This window comes from Hesperophylax consimilis, chromosome 1 (genome assembly GCF_061612785.1).
Source record: "Hesperophylax consimilis isolate HC1 chromosome 1, BYU_Hcon_1.0, whole genome shotgun sequence".
Lineage (NCBI taxonomy): Eukaryota > Metazoa > Arthropoda > Insecta > Trichoptera > Limnephilidae > Hesperophylax > Hesperophylax consimilis.
In genome coordinates, this window is record NC_142836.1 from 9,878,778 (window position 1) to 9,892,722 (window position 13,945).

General features: G+C 35.1%; 1 protein-coding gene across 1 annotated transcript in view; it reads left to right on the top strand.

The window, feature by feature from the left end:
* The first annotated feature begins 3,753 nt into the window (after positions 1–3,753).
* Positions 3,754–13,945, top strand: part of LOC149426247 (frizzled-10-A-like) — a 31,592-nt gene continuing 21,400 nt past the window's right edge. Inside the window, exon 1 of the mRNA XM_089636223.1 lies at positions 3,754–4,317. Within this exon, the coding sequence (XP_089492349.1) occupies positions 4,114–4,317 (204 nt within the window). The 5' untranslated portion in view covers positions 3,754–4,113. The remainder of the gene's footprint in view (positions 4,318–13,945) is intronic.

Consider the following 13,945-nt stretch of genomic DNA (forward strand, 5'->3'; position numbering starts at 1 on the left):
CCCTTTCCATATGCCAGGCGTACTCCGTGCAGTTAGTAAAATTGGTACAACATATTGAAATTTTGCAGGCTTTTACGTATATACATACTGTTCAGAAGTACAATTGTGTGTATACGGTACATAATATAATAAACTGAGTATGCAATTTATATTTTCAGGGCCATTTTAAGTTATCATAAAAATTTCTGTTGCACAAAAGTACAAAGGAATTCAATAATTGTATATACTAACAAGAGTACAAAATAAGTATTTAAGGCGACGCACTACATAGTAATGCAAAATCATGTGTTTTTGGTTTCAAAATTTGGTCGCCTAGAAATGTTTTAGATGCTCTGTAGAGTACATCTTGGCCTTTGAAATAATCGAGTAATTTTTTTAGATAAGTTTTTTTATAAGCCCAGAAAAAAATAATGTATAAGGCCTATGAAAACTGCTTTTAAGTTCAAAATCTCCTACTTTCGAACCCATTTTCGGTTATGATTTTACTGTATAATGTGGCAAAGTAAGTTATTTATAAAATGTTCGAAAAAAATTAAATATTTATGCCTGAACATCCACAAAATAAAATAAAAGGCACTTTTGGCCATGTTTTTTTCTTGCATAAATCAAAACAGGCGGATGGTGTTAAGCGGGAATTTAAACCTTATCGCCATCTACGTAACGGATGTTATTGATAGCGGCTCGATTTAAAATATTACACGACGTAGTGCATCGCCTTAAGGTACTCGTACTATGAAAGTGATTACATAGCAATTTGTAGTAACTTTTTTGTTGATATTTATACACCTACTTACAAATCCAGCCCAGTTTTGTAGTTCCATACCCACCTAATAATCAATATTTTACCTGTCGTAGAATTATAGTAAGTTATTAGCACTTTCCCTCTTATTTTAATTATATTGCATAAACAAACGATAATTTTTCTAAAAAAAATATAATATCGCCCCACACTCTCGGTGGGGGACGCACTAATGCGGTAGGTACCCGGGTACCCCGCTGTCGGCGTCTCTTTGTCCTCGCGTATATGGCTGGCAACATTCCGTCATGCTTTTTGCTTCGGCCGACAACACCCGGCCGGACGCAGCTGAGCCTCGCGCGAAGTCAACTGGGCAACTCGCTACAAAAAATAATGATTTCCGTAAAGAGTGAAAGAGAGTGCTTAGTATGTGTGGAACCCTTTTTAAGTTGACGTATTTTTAGCGGACGTTTCAGCTGCTTTGGAAATACGCCGGAATCTCGCGGCAGACTTGACTGATGGAGCACTACGCAATTTTTTAAAAAATATTTTAATATTATATACCTATTTTTATTTGTAATGATAATAAGATACATTAATCGTGAAAATTTAATAAAGTTTTCGGGAATCGTGACAATTTATTATGTTTTCAGAAAATTTACTATTATTTTTTTTAAATATGGAAAATTTAAAAAAAAAATCAGGAAATAAAAATCGTATTCAAGGATCATGAAGAATTTAATATTTTGAAAAAGAATCATTTATGTCGTTATCTTTATTATTAAATACCAAAATGATCAAATTAATTAAAGTCGTAGTGATTTTTTAATATGGATTTTTTTTTACTTAATCCTGAGTATACAGGATATAAGAGCAAGTACCCGGCAAGGATTTTAACCAGCTATTTGTTGAGCATATTTTTGCTGACCGATTTTTTTAAGTTAAAAAAAAAATAATAATCTTAATTCGCCATTGAACACGTTGCTACCGTTGCGTGGTAGGCGCTCTGTCTTGTCTGTTACCATTCTGCTGGAATGAGACGGAGAGCGTATCACGTGACCCGTTAGGCTGCACTCGACTACCCAGTGGCAACGTGCCATGGATTTTTTTTATTTGGAAAAATATATTGGCAAAATGACATCTACGGTTTTAACTGCGATTATATTATGTTTTTAATGTTTTAACTCCGCGCTGGTTAAAATAATTGCTAATAATAATAATAATAATCCTTAGAAATTATGCCTAAAAATTTTTCTAAATTCTTAAAATCAGAAAGGTTTCGTTGGTCGTTTAATAAAACTTCTCCAATTTCCGTATTTTCAGAGCCTTTTCCAGTCTTCGGTAGTAAATAATATTTGTTTTGTAACAAAATATATTGATTGGTTCCTGAAAAAATATTATAATTCATTACTCTACCAAGTAGTAAAGTTAAAACCATCGCTTCACCTATCTTTCAGATGTTCATCCCGATAGCAATTTTCATAATTCCGTCTCTGTCTCTCCGCTGAAATAGCGTGCTGTGGAGAAGGAAGGAATGATGTTTCATGATTCTCCAAAGGAGATGGCAGAACGAATTGTATATTCCGTAATTTGGTTCTTCATGAAACCTGTAGAGCGGGCATGGCTGCGAGTGCGACAAGGACGGGTAGACTTCTGTCCTGCACTTACGATTTAATGGTAAAACAGTGGCGTAGAATATTATTACATATTATAATAATTGATAACTGTGATGATAAATCAGTTTGCCGACTATATTGTTTTTAGGTAATTCCTTACTTATCGCCATAAACTATTACCTACGTTTAAATCGTTATAATTGGACCTAAGGTAGATATGTGTGAGAAAAGAAAAATCTATGATACGAAGGTGTTTCGACTAGATTTCAACCCAGTTAATCCGTTTTAAAAAAAATTAAAACACTTTTTAATAAGATTTAAAAAAAATACATAGGTATATAATATATTATATTGTTGACATAATTTTACATAAAAATTCGATTGTTTTTTTTTCTAATGGTTAATGTATATAATATATGTTTCTTGGTGTCAATTAATACCTACCTAATTGATAAAAACTCGTGTTTAGGGAGGGAGATTATTTATAGATATTGTTGTCACTATTAAATAACTAACTAACTAGGTACTTAAAAAATAGTGATGCATTGATTTGCTAGTCTCGTTTTAAAAATAAATATAGTTTATCGCTGTATACTTAAAAATAATCAAAATTATGGAATTTATTTTAATTTGCATCATATTCTATTATCAGAGTTGTACAAGGCTGCTGCCTGCATGGTAAAGATTACCCTGATGGTAGTCAACCTCTGACAGGAGAGGGTACCAGAATAAGAATTTTAAGTATTTTAGTAACATAAAAAATATATCTTGGCTTTTATTAAATAATTATTAATAACGTACTGTAAGTTATCATGTTGTTGATATGAACCCTGTCCAGTTGCGATTCATTTTATAAACATTTGTTCAGTTTAGTTGTAGGTATACATATTAGTGGTTATTGGTGTTGTCAGTAAGGATCAAATTGAAATATTATCATTTATTTGTGTTCTTATATCCTATGTTATTTTAATTTTATTTTGTATTTTTTGTAAATTTTTTTGGCCACGGGTACTGGACCCTTAGTTTGTTCTTATAATTTTATGATTTCGTAAAAACCTGTGATAAGATTTTATTTGTATTGTGTTAAAAAATGGTAAAAAAATCTGTTGGTTTTCCTAAATAAATAAAATAAAATAAATAAATAATATGGTAAATGTCTATATTCAACCAATCGCTCGGTGAATATTATATTATGTAGATGTAATAATATATCGCACGTGGAAAACCAACGAAATTAAATGCGCCTCCCCTGGTAAGAAAATCCTTTTATCGGTCATATATCTTTATCTCCCTCTCGGTCGTACATCGCCGAGGGCCGATGAAAGAGACGGGCGAACGCATTCATTTCTAATTTGGAGATCTTTTCCAGCCGGTTTTATGGCTCAGTTGTTTTGAGCACATAGCGCGGGCAGCCGCACTGTTAGAGCGTGGAAACGGAATATTCACATTTAGAGCGCGGACCTGACTGCACGCGTTCACGTCAAACTCATTTCTTTCCACGATAAATATTTACTAAAAATATTAACAGATAGTTTATGTGTGTGATTACGTGCGTATGTTGTATTTACCGAGTTTTAAAAAGAATTGTGACGATTTACATTTAGTTTACTGTGAAAATTTAAAAAAAACTATGTCTATCAAAATAGCGAACTTTTGACAGACAGTGAAAAGTTCAACCAAAACATGTATTTTTCTTTTGAATTATAAGTTTTTCATTGGAGTGATGAATTAAAAGAGACAAGTTTAAGACTTTAATTGACAATGGAATCGTTCAAGATGGTTGTGTTGACAGTTTTCATGTTATCAGTGAGTGTATTCTCTCTGGTAGAAAGCGAAGAACCATGGGTCCCTGTCAAGGCTCAGTGTGAGAAGATAACCATCCCTATGTGCCAGGATTTAGGCTACAACCTGACTGTGATGCCTAACCTGATGGAAAATGACAACCAAAAAGAAGCCGAGAGAGGGGTAATTAAAATTTTATTTTGTTAAAAGGATTTTCCAGCTTTTCTATTTCTTGTATCACCTATTTATGAGAACTGTCATATTTCATAAACATTCTTTGATGTTGTTCATTGACATGACATGCTTTCTATTGACATAATAGAAAGTAAAGCAAGTCAATTAATTTTCACTCTTGACGTGTGATGTAATGAACAACAAGATTCTCTATTACTTACCGAGTTGCAACTTTACATGAAACTTTCAAAGGTCAATATTATTGTCAGAATCATTCGTGGTAGTGAATCGATTCCGACTGATGGCCTAGTCTTGTGAATTTATTCAAATAATTCATTCATTCAATTTTGCCAATGTCTAATTAACACAGTTTTGTCATAATTCATAATAATAATAACCATTGCTTATACGCCTGCAGTTTAAATTCGGCACACATTCTCGAGAAACGAATTCATAAACAGTATCTTTATCGTTTTTATGTGATTATTCACTTTAAACTTATCTTAATACCATTTTCTCTAACTACTATAGAACCATAAATAATCACATGAACGCAACATGTGGCTATCAATACAATTTTACTATAAATCTTTGAATAATATCCGTCCCAAACTGTTGCGTATTATTTTTCGATAAGATTGCATAGTTATGCATAACATCTTTTGAGTAATATATTGTCAGTTATAAGTTATAAACAAACGTTTTAAATATTTAAGCTTTCTGTCACAATTGGATTAAGATAAGCGAGTATCGTTACGTAGGGATTACTATTTTTATTTTATCTTTATCGTTGGCCTTCTCTTGAGGGGAGGAGGGGGGCGTCAGAGCACAACCTCCTATCATAAAACCATAATAAATACGCGTGTGTGGATTGTTTACCCACATCATATTATTATATTATTTTTTCAGTTTATTATTACGCAACACTTGGGCCACACGGGCTAGAATATCAGCTATAAGTTTATAGAGAACAGTGCGGGGTTCAAAAGGGAATCACTTGCTAAAGACACAATTATTTCTTAAATGATGATAGGTATTCAGTGAAACTACATAGCATCTTATGAATTATTTTTTAATGAATTTTGTGATGATAAAACGAATTGAGAGGGAGGAGGGGAGATACTAAGAGACTACCGTGACACATTTAACTTTGTAGGCGGCCAACGAAAGAACTAACGAATGATTTTTTTTAAATCACAGAATACACAAAACTCTATATATCTTCAGTCCTACAACCTTCACTCCTTTCTTTCCTCAAAAAGACCCTCACAAAGCATCCCCAAAGATAACATGCTCTGAGGGAAATTATTTGCAGGGCCTTCTGTGAGTTAATGTAAAAGAAAAAAATTGAGGCCAAATTCTGTTAAGTTAACTGTGTCAAACTGTATTCAATCACGTTCATTGTTTCTTAAAAATATTCTATCAGGAGTACAGAAAACCGTGAGAGAATAAAAACATTCTAGTTTTAAAATTTATGATTAATTTGTACAATGTGACTTGCTACAGAAAGATGTGTGATGCCTAGTGCTTACCTACTCCAAATATAACTCCAGTAAACATTATTTCATCTCGAGCATATCACGGAATAGTCATTAGACGGTGTTTACGGATGCGGAAAAGTATAAAACAAGACAGATAGATCTAGGCGGAATGGACCTGCTAGGTGGGCGATCCTAAGAACACATCCCAACATTCAGTGAATCCATTTTTTTCTATTCGGTTCACTCGCGTTGAAACTGGATTCAAAACTAGAACGAACTTATGATTACCATTTTATAATTTCAAATTATTATAATCTTTATGATTATAATCATTTCACATTTTAAACGAATAATTAAAACTATTACAAGTATTCCCGTATATTTATGTTAGTTTTTAAGTGAAAATAATTAAGTAGATTTAATTATTTAACATTTAGTATTTATAAATTTGAATAAAATAGCTTTAGCAGGTATCTGAGTACGTATCGGTTTATAATTTTGCCTAATTTGTTTGCGAGGTTTGTGACCATAACTTTACTTAAAATAATTATCAAATTTGTACCTGGCAGGCCTAATCCTGCCATTAACCTTTTTTGGATCCCTTTGGTCTTTGAATATAGAATATTATAAAATTTGAAAATAGAATTATAGTCGACTTTATTGGTCTGTTTCCTGGATGTAATTGAATGGTTTTACCGAGGATTTACATTTGTTGATAAACACAACAATGCTTATTGTTGTGTACCTACTAAATCTATGGAAAACCGGGTAGATTCAATTCCAGTTATTTCATGTTTAAATTAAATTGGCAAGCTCCAGATATTATATTTGGCAGCTATATGAGAATACCAGTCACACGTGGGCGACTTTCATGTTAATATTGGAACCTTTGAAGTTATGAATACAAACACAAGCTTGACGTTTTACGAGGCACGTCACGTTCATTTTCTCAGCGATATTTGTAGTATCATTTCCATCCATTTATCAAAATGTCTAAAGCTTCGGAAATTTACATGATTTTACTAATGGTTCCGTAAGATTCGAGAAAATACGTCTGCCAATTTCGTATATTAGAACTTGAAAACCGGTACAATAATCAAAATCTTTTGGTAAGAAATTATTCGTATTTTCCTTTTTGCCAATTTCTTCTGCGTCACAATATTCCACACATTATGGATGCCATAGTTCCAGTGTGCCTGATGGACAGTATAGTGTACTTGCCGTACGTTGCGGTAGATAATCTCAGTATCGACCTGGTAAAAGACCACCAACCGGATTGGAAACGTTGCTTGGAAGCCACGACGAAAATAATTTCCCTCGAGGCCTATGGAAGGAAAAAGGTATGAGGGGTGGGTAGAAATCTGTGGTTCAGTGTGTCCAGGAGTGACGAACGTATGAATCCATCCCTTCCACTGCGATGGGTCGAGAGTGTCCTGCTGGAGAGGTCAAATGGACCTAAATCAGTCCGGACCTCTTTCAGTTATTTTCCATAAAACTAAAGCTCCTACCAAAAGTATCATAAAGTACATATTACAAAGATTCCTATCAAAATAACAAAAAAAATTACGCCCGTAAATTCCCAAAGATACTGGGTGCGTAACGACGTTTATCAATAATTATATTTTCTATAAATATAATGGGTACATAAATGAAAACAAAATAATTGTTTTCACCTAGGATCGGTAAGAGAGGACTGTGGTCGGTTATTCCAAACTAGTTCGAAATTTTTTTGAAATTTTCCACGCTTCTGGTTCGGACAAATACATTAAAACTGCCCTATTTAAAATTAAATGCCTGTACATAATACAAAGATTCCACATTAAATCATTTCCAAAACCGAAATTATCCTTACATTTTATTTTAAAATGTATTTGGTATAATGCTAAGCTTTTAATCCCCTTCCCTAAAATATATTTTCCGAAAAATAAAATCAGTCGGTAAACAACATTCGTTCGCCTTGAAGCGCCCAATATTCCAGTAATAAAAGCAAATATACTCGAATTAATCAATCCATTTCGAATTTCCCTAAAGCATGTGACCCAATTTCTATATGTTTGAACATTGAATTAGGGTGTAAATATCATTTTGTAATAACCATAGGTACCTTCCTACCCCTTGTAAATGGTAGTATTATTATTTGTAGTTGTTTCCATACACGTTCTACCTTTGTTGACAGGCGGGTCCTTGTTCCCTTAGTACAAAGGGCCGGCGAGGTGGGTAGGTGCTACCCATATCTACCTACTATAGGCCGGGTCCCCTACTGTGATCAAAGGGTCCCAAATTAGTCCTTTCACACTGGCAGACATAGAATCTAGCAAACGGTAGAATCTATTTATGTAGCTTGTATCAAATTAGCATAACAACAACCAAATTTTGCAAATTAGTTGTAGTCCTATCCTTCTTATTCGATATTATTTTATTTTTCGTTGTTTATTGTTCGAACATTATACAAGCGCTACCTTTACGTAGGTACTTTTTGCATTAAAAGATCACGCCGCCCGGTTTCGCCACAATCATGCCTTCGTCGGAAGATTCATTTTTATGTAAATTAAATTTTCAGATACCTACTTAGTCGCTTTGTTGGATCGTTTTTACGGTTTGTGCATGTATAGGGGTTGAACGAAGAAAGGAGAAGTAAAGAGTTATGATGCGAATGGAAATTAGTGATCTAATGTTTATCTTTGGTTGACCAAACATAAACATATTTTTTACGTTTGAATAAACGTGGTCCCATCACAAAGCCTTGCTGAACCCTCACATATTATAATATAAATGTACATATTATCCCAAGTTCCAGGAACCACCCCCCTCCTCGTCTCGCCTTGCAAAATTAATTCTCAACCATGCCTCAGTTGTATATCAAAGCGCGGTCGTATTTCAGCCTACATGTGCCATCATGTTGATGGAATTTTGTGTTATTTGAAAAAACTCGAATTCGCAAAGTTATCGTAAACTAACTGCATCTGCTCTTCAGGAGCCCATCTTGAATTTAAAATAAATTAATTTGTTTGTATACTAGGTTGATGGAAGTCTGTATACATTTATTTCATGCAAGCGTAAACATGCCATTATTTTATTATTAGAGTATCTTTCAAGATTGAAAATAATATCGGGTTGAGTGAACAGATCCTCAAAACATACAAATATTTAATTTACAAAAAAATGCTTTGTATTATTTATCTGCTATTGATTCCATTTCTGTGATATTTGCCTTAATTAACACAAATAAAAGCATTAACTATTCATTAAAAGAAGATAAAAAAATAAGTGGTTGTTTTTAGTGTAGTGGAGAGATTGCGTGTTGCGGTTAGCTGCTCCAAAAAGACGAAAGTTTCCGCATTTGAGGCCTTTGTTCAGCAAACACGAGATGATATTATCCTTCAGACAAAAAACTAAATACTCTCCTGAGATTTCTGGCCGCCGCCGATTCAAATCAATTCGTTCAAGGTGTTCCAAGGATCGGGCTCTAAAGAAAGGCCCTCTCAATTTGGTTAATTTCAGACACCGTGTCATACTTTGTGGCCGGCCGGGTTGCCCCACGGCCGCTGCCCGGGGCGCTTTCTACCATCTTGGTTTAGTCTTGCGCTTTGCCCGTTTTTCCGTAATCTCATTTTAACTACCGAACATGTGTTTATATATCATTTCACGTTTTTAACGTGTTTGAGTGTGATTACTTTGAACCTGCAATAATCGACCACCACATTTATTTTAATATTTTTGAAAATGATTAAATAACAAGTTATTTGAAATGACGTAAAAAATTATAGGGTGGTTAAAAGCTTGATGTGACAACCCAGGCAAACGGTGATGTCGGTGCAGTTTATATGTAGTGTATAGTGGAATCAATGCAAGAAGATTCTTGATTGTGTATTGGTGTTCTGTATCTGACTAATGCGGGGTAAGAGGGGATTCCGGGTATTCCGAATCAAATTGAACCACTGCCGGTGTGCACAAATACATTCAGACTTTTGTTCTTTAAAACGATTTGCCTGTTCCTGATTGTACTCGTAATTATAAATAATTAATAGGTAACATAATTATAACCTCCACTTACAAACATTCCACCATCACCCTCTACTTGACACTTGCTAGAATACTCCTTTGGGGTGAAGACCATAACATTATTTTGGGCATGGCTAACTGCCTGTGTTAGCTATATATGTATACATTTGGGCTTGTTAGTAATATTCGTTAGTACATTATTCTGAAAGACAATGACCTCAGTATGTGGAAAATAACTGTGCATAGCCTTAATTAGTCACCAATCAACCGTCTTGCGAAAAACTTCACATTTCGTCAATATCCTTCTCGTAAATATCATCATTGATGTATACATATATACTTTGATGTATCATACATATCATCAACAACGATAAATTTGTGACAGAATTAAAACTACGCGATTACATAACGTTCCTACAACTTCTATAAAAATGCATATTGTTGGATGAATTCCTTAAAAAATCTGCATCAAATTCCAAGGGATAGTTTTATCCCTGTTTTATGTTTGAATCTTTGTTTTTAAACCTCGGTTGAAGAGCTGGGCCGTGGGCCTTCGTGGCCGTGCCCCACACCTCCTCGCGTTTAATGCCCGCCTAATAACACCTTTTACCCCCGGACTCCGGACCCGAGAGCGAGAACCAAATTACCCACCGCGCCCGCTTCATCGGCCACATTATCTGGAAAGCTAGCCGGCTATTTCTTACAAATTGTCGGCGTCAAGAAACACCGAGGGGCACCTGACGGTGGAAGAATCAACGGTGTACTAAATTGCTCCTCACAACAAGTGACAATGCTGCTTTTGTTTATCAACCATAATACTTGCATTGTTCGTTTTCTGCAGTCATTATCGTCACATTGTATAGGTACTTATTTGTTTTTCAACAATGCAATACATAAATACGAAATATGTAAAAATATTAATAAAAATAAATAATTTAAAAATATTGATTTTTCACTCCTTTTTCTTATACGTACATTTTTCTTCAAAATATCTAAGCGAGAGCGTGGTGACTCATGGCAGAGGGACGTAATTACCCATTGGAATAAAGAAATAGACAGTCATATTTGTAATGGATCATAAGGACAGTAATAAATTACACGAAATCCTAACCCTTATTTTATGTTCGTGCTCCGACCTTGTTCAGAACCGAAACATATCGGCCCATTATTTTATTTATCACCATTAGCGATTACTTTATTTTGGGGCAGGGAGAATGTCTAATGGTCTTTGATGATGATTTGTATCGGTCCGAGCTCTGGGCAGATAGATACGTAACCGTCTCGATGATCGTTCATTGAACCAGTTCGTACAATAATGTTTCTATTCTGTTTGAATTCGTTCAGTGATGTATGATGATTCTCCCAAGCTTCAGATCGCTGATTGGGAACAATACAATCTTTTTTCAAGCGCATTTCTTTTGTCCGTCTTGTTTTCATGTAACCTTCTTACTTGCTCCGGTATTAAAAGCCATCTTTAACTTTCCAGTCTCCTCAACACAATAAGTTTCCTGAAAAAGTACCTCCATACGCTTTTGTGAGTGCTTGGCCTACTGGAGAGAGGATCATTAAAAAAGATGATAAGCATTATTAAGCAATTTTGCCTTCTGTAAAATAGATACATACTAATTATATGCAAATTGTGGTGGCAAGAGTTATGTTTATAATAATGGTTAGGTTGTTAACGTTTGGAAGAGAGCGTATCCAATGGGTGTATTCATAAGAGCTTTTAATGCCTTATTTTCTCTTTTTTCTTGGCTTTTTTTACTGTACGTTTTTTTTTAAATAACTTGAATAGGTCTCATAATGACTTTCTTTTATACGTTGGCACGAGTCTGGTTGGCTTTGCGAAAATTTACGACATGTATTCCAAATAAGCGTCCCTGTTCATTAAACGACCATTTGTAGCTATGGTGATTGCAATTCATTATTCTCCTTCTCGCAGCTAAACATGTTCACATTCTCTCACTAACATCACTTTCCTATTCGCATTATTGATGGGATTGGATTCGATAGCGTTTGTCTATACCACGCGAGTACCCGGTAGATGCATGTACGGGTTCCTATCATGGTCTGTTGGTTTTTAGAAAGGTCTGTTTTTTTGTATACTTCAGCACATCTCCTTTCTACATTTAAATCCAAAGTGCATTAACATTACTTTAAAATTCAAAACATGATTCTCACTACCATCTCACATCCACTTACCTTTTTTTAAATTTAATGTATTTTCTGATTTCTCTTTTCATGGCTTTTAAAAAAACACAATCGCGTGCTCTTCGCAGGAGCAATAAAATTATAATAATTGCAAATATGCATATTATCATTCAATAGTCAGTTTCTAAACCGTGAGTATTTATAACATGCAATGGTTATGAAAAATGCGGGATCCCGTTATGCTCTTTGTAATCTATGTTTATGATTTTGATAGCCATCAATAAAATTACGAATGAAATCACATTAAGATTTATTTAGATTTATGAGCTCAGTTCTTTTAGCCATCTCTGTTTTGATATGTTTGGGTGTGTGGTGAAGATGAGTATTCTAGTGCTCGAACGCTATTTTCTTACGTATGGTCCTGCCGCTCCTCGTTACCTCTCTTTCTGTTACATACATCGTTAGTGAGAAATAAGGGGGGGTTGCAACAGAGCTATCAGCGGTATGCCTGCTGCCTCTGGCTGCTGGAGTTCAGTGTTCAATCTCCCCTGATTGCGCTTTCATGATCCGCAGTCAGCCATGAGTTATAAAGGCATACTGCTGATAGCTCCATTGTAACCTTTCCTTATTTCTCATAAACGATGCATGTATCAGAAAGAGAAGTTACAACAGAACCCAGTTGTTCGCCGCCCGCAATACCCTCGTGGAAGTATTATATGCCCTTCCACTGAGGGCTCCGTTGTATCTTCTTTTTCTGATACGTGCATCGTTTATAAGAAAGAGGGAGAAGTTACAACGGTGCTATCAGCAGTACAGCTTTACCCGTAGTGTAGTCCAACGGACCAGTGCCCCAGGGAGGGCATTATTCTCTGCCGGGAACAAAAAAAACCTCGCACAATGGGCCAGATTGTATTACGCGGCCCAAGTGCGCGGCCAATCTGCAGGCAAAATCAAACCACTTACTCAAAAGTGGCTTCTCTTTTGAAGTTATGATTTTATTTGGCAATGAAATCTGTAATCTTCATTGGCTAAGCGCCTGGCGGCGTCCAAAGAGAATGAAGAACATGCTTTATCTGATCCCGATCGAGCTGTTCGTGTAGTAGTCACTCGGCTTGATAAAATACTACTTATTACTTATAAATGCATCTTCAATGCCAATATCATATCTGAAAGCCTTCAGCATTTTATTGTCGGTTTTACTGTTCATTATTATTATTTAAATACCTTCGTGGTGAAGTCAAAGTGGTCAAAATTAAACAATTATAACATATTTTCAAGGTTTATATCAAAAATACTTAACTACTGCTCGGAGCCGGCTTAATCAAGGTGGGTAGTTTAGATGATCCAAATTGGATCTGGTATCATCCCCTATCGGAGGTTGACTATCATCGTTACATTTTAACCCACAACGGGTCAGCTAAAATATACTAATAAGACACACAGGCTTTGAAGCTACGAAGTTTTCCTTCTTCATCTTCTACGTTTTACATCATTTACTTCATCAACCTTCTCATCTTCTAATCAATCGTCATTCTTTGTAATGTGACCAACATCCCTAACAGGCCTGACTTCCTTTAATATCTGTAACATTTTAGCAATTTTTAAACATTCGATAAAGTAAAGTTTTATAAAGATAGCCATCTAGTCAAAGTAAGGTTTGCTTGAATAATAACGTGAATGTAGCAGGTTTTCGAAACTGGAAACGGAACGTACAAACAAAATTACAGACAGATGAAATGCCAAGTGGTCGAGTTAAACAGGACTTGGCTGCGTTCCACGAATGAACATTTAATTACTTTTTGTATAGAGGTCTGTCTCGCGAATCATTGTGTCGAAAAATAATCGATTAATAAGTCATTATTACAGCAGGAAAATTGGCTCCCGTTCTTAGGCATCTCGGGTTTCACACCATCATCAGAGGTGGACCATTTCCCTTGCGGTAAGCAGGCGGCCCCTGTCAGTCGCGATGCATGGCAAAGGCTGGCGGTATTATATAACAGGTA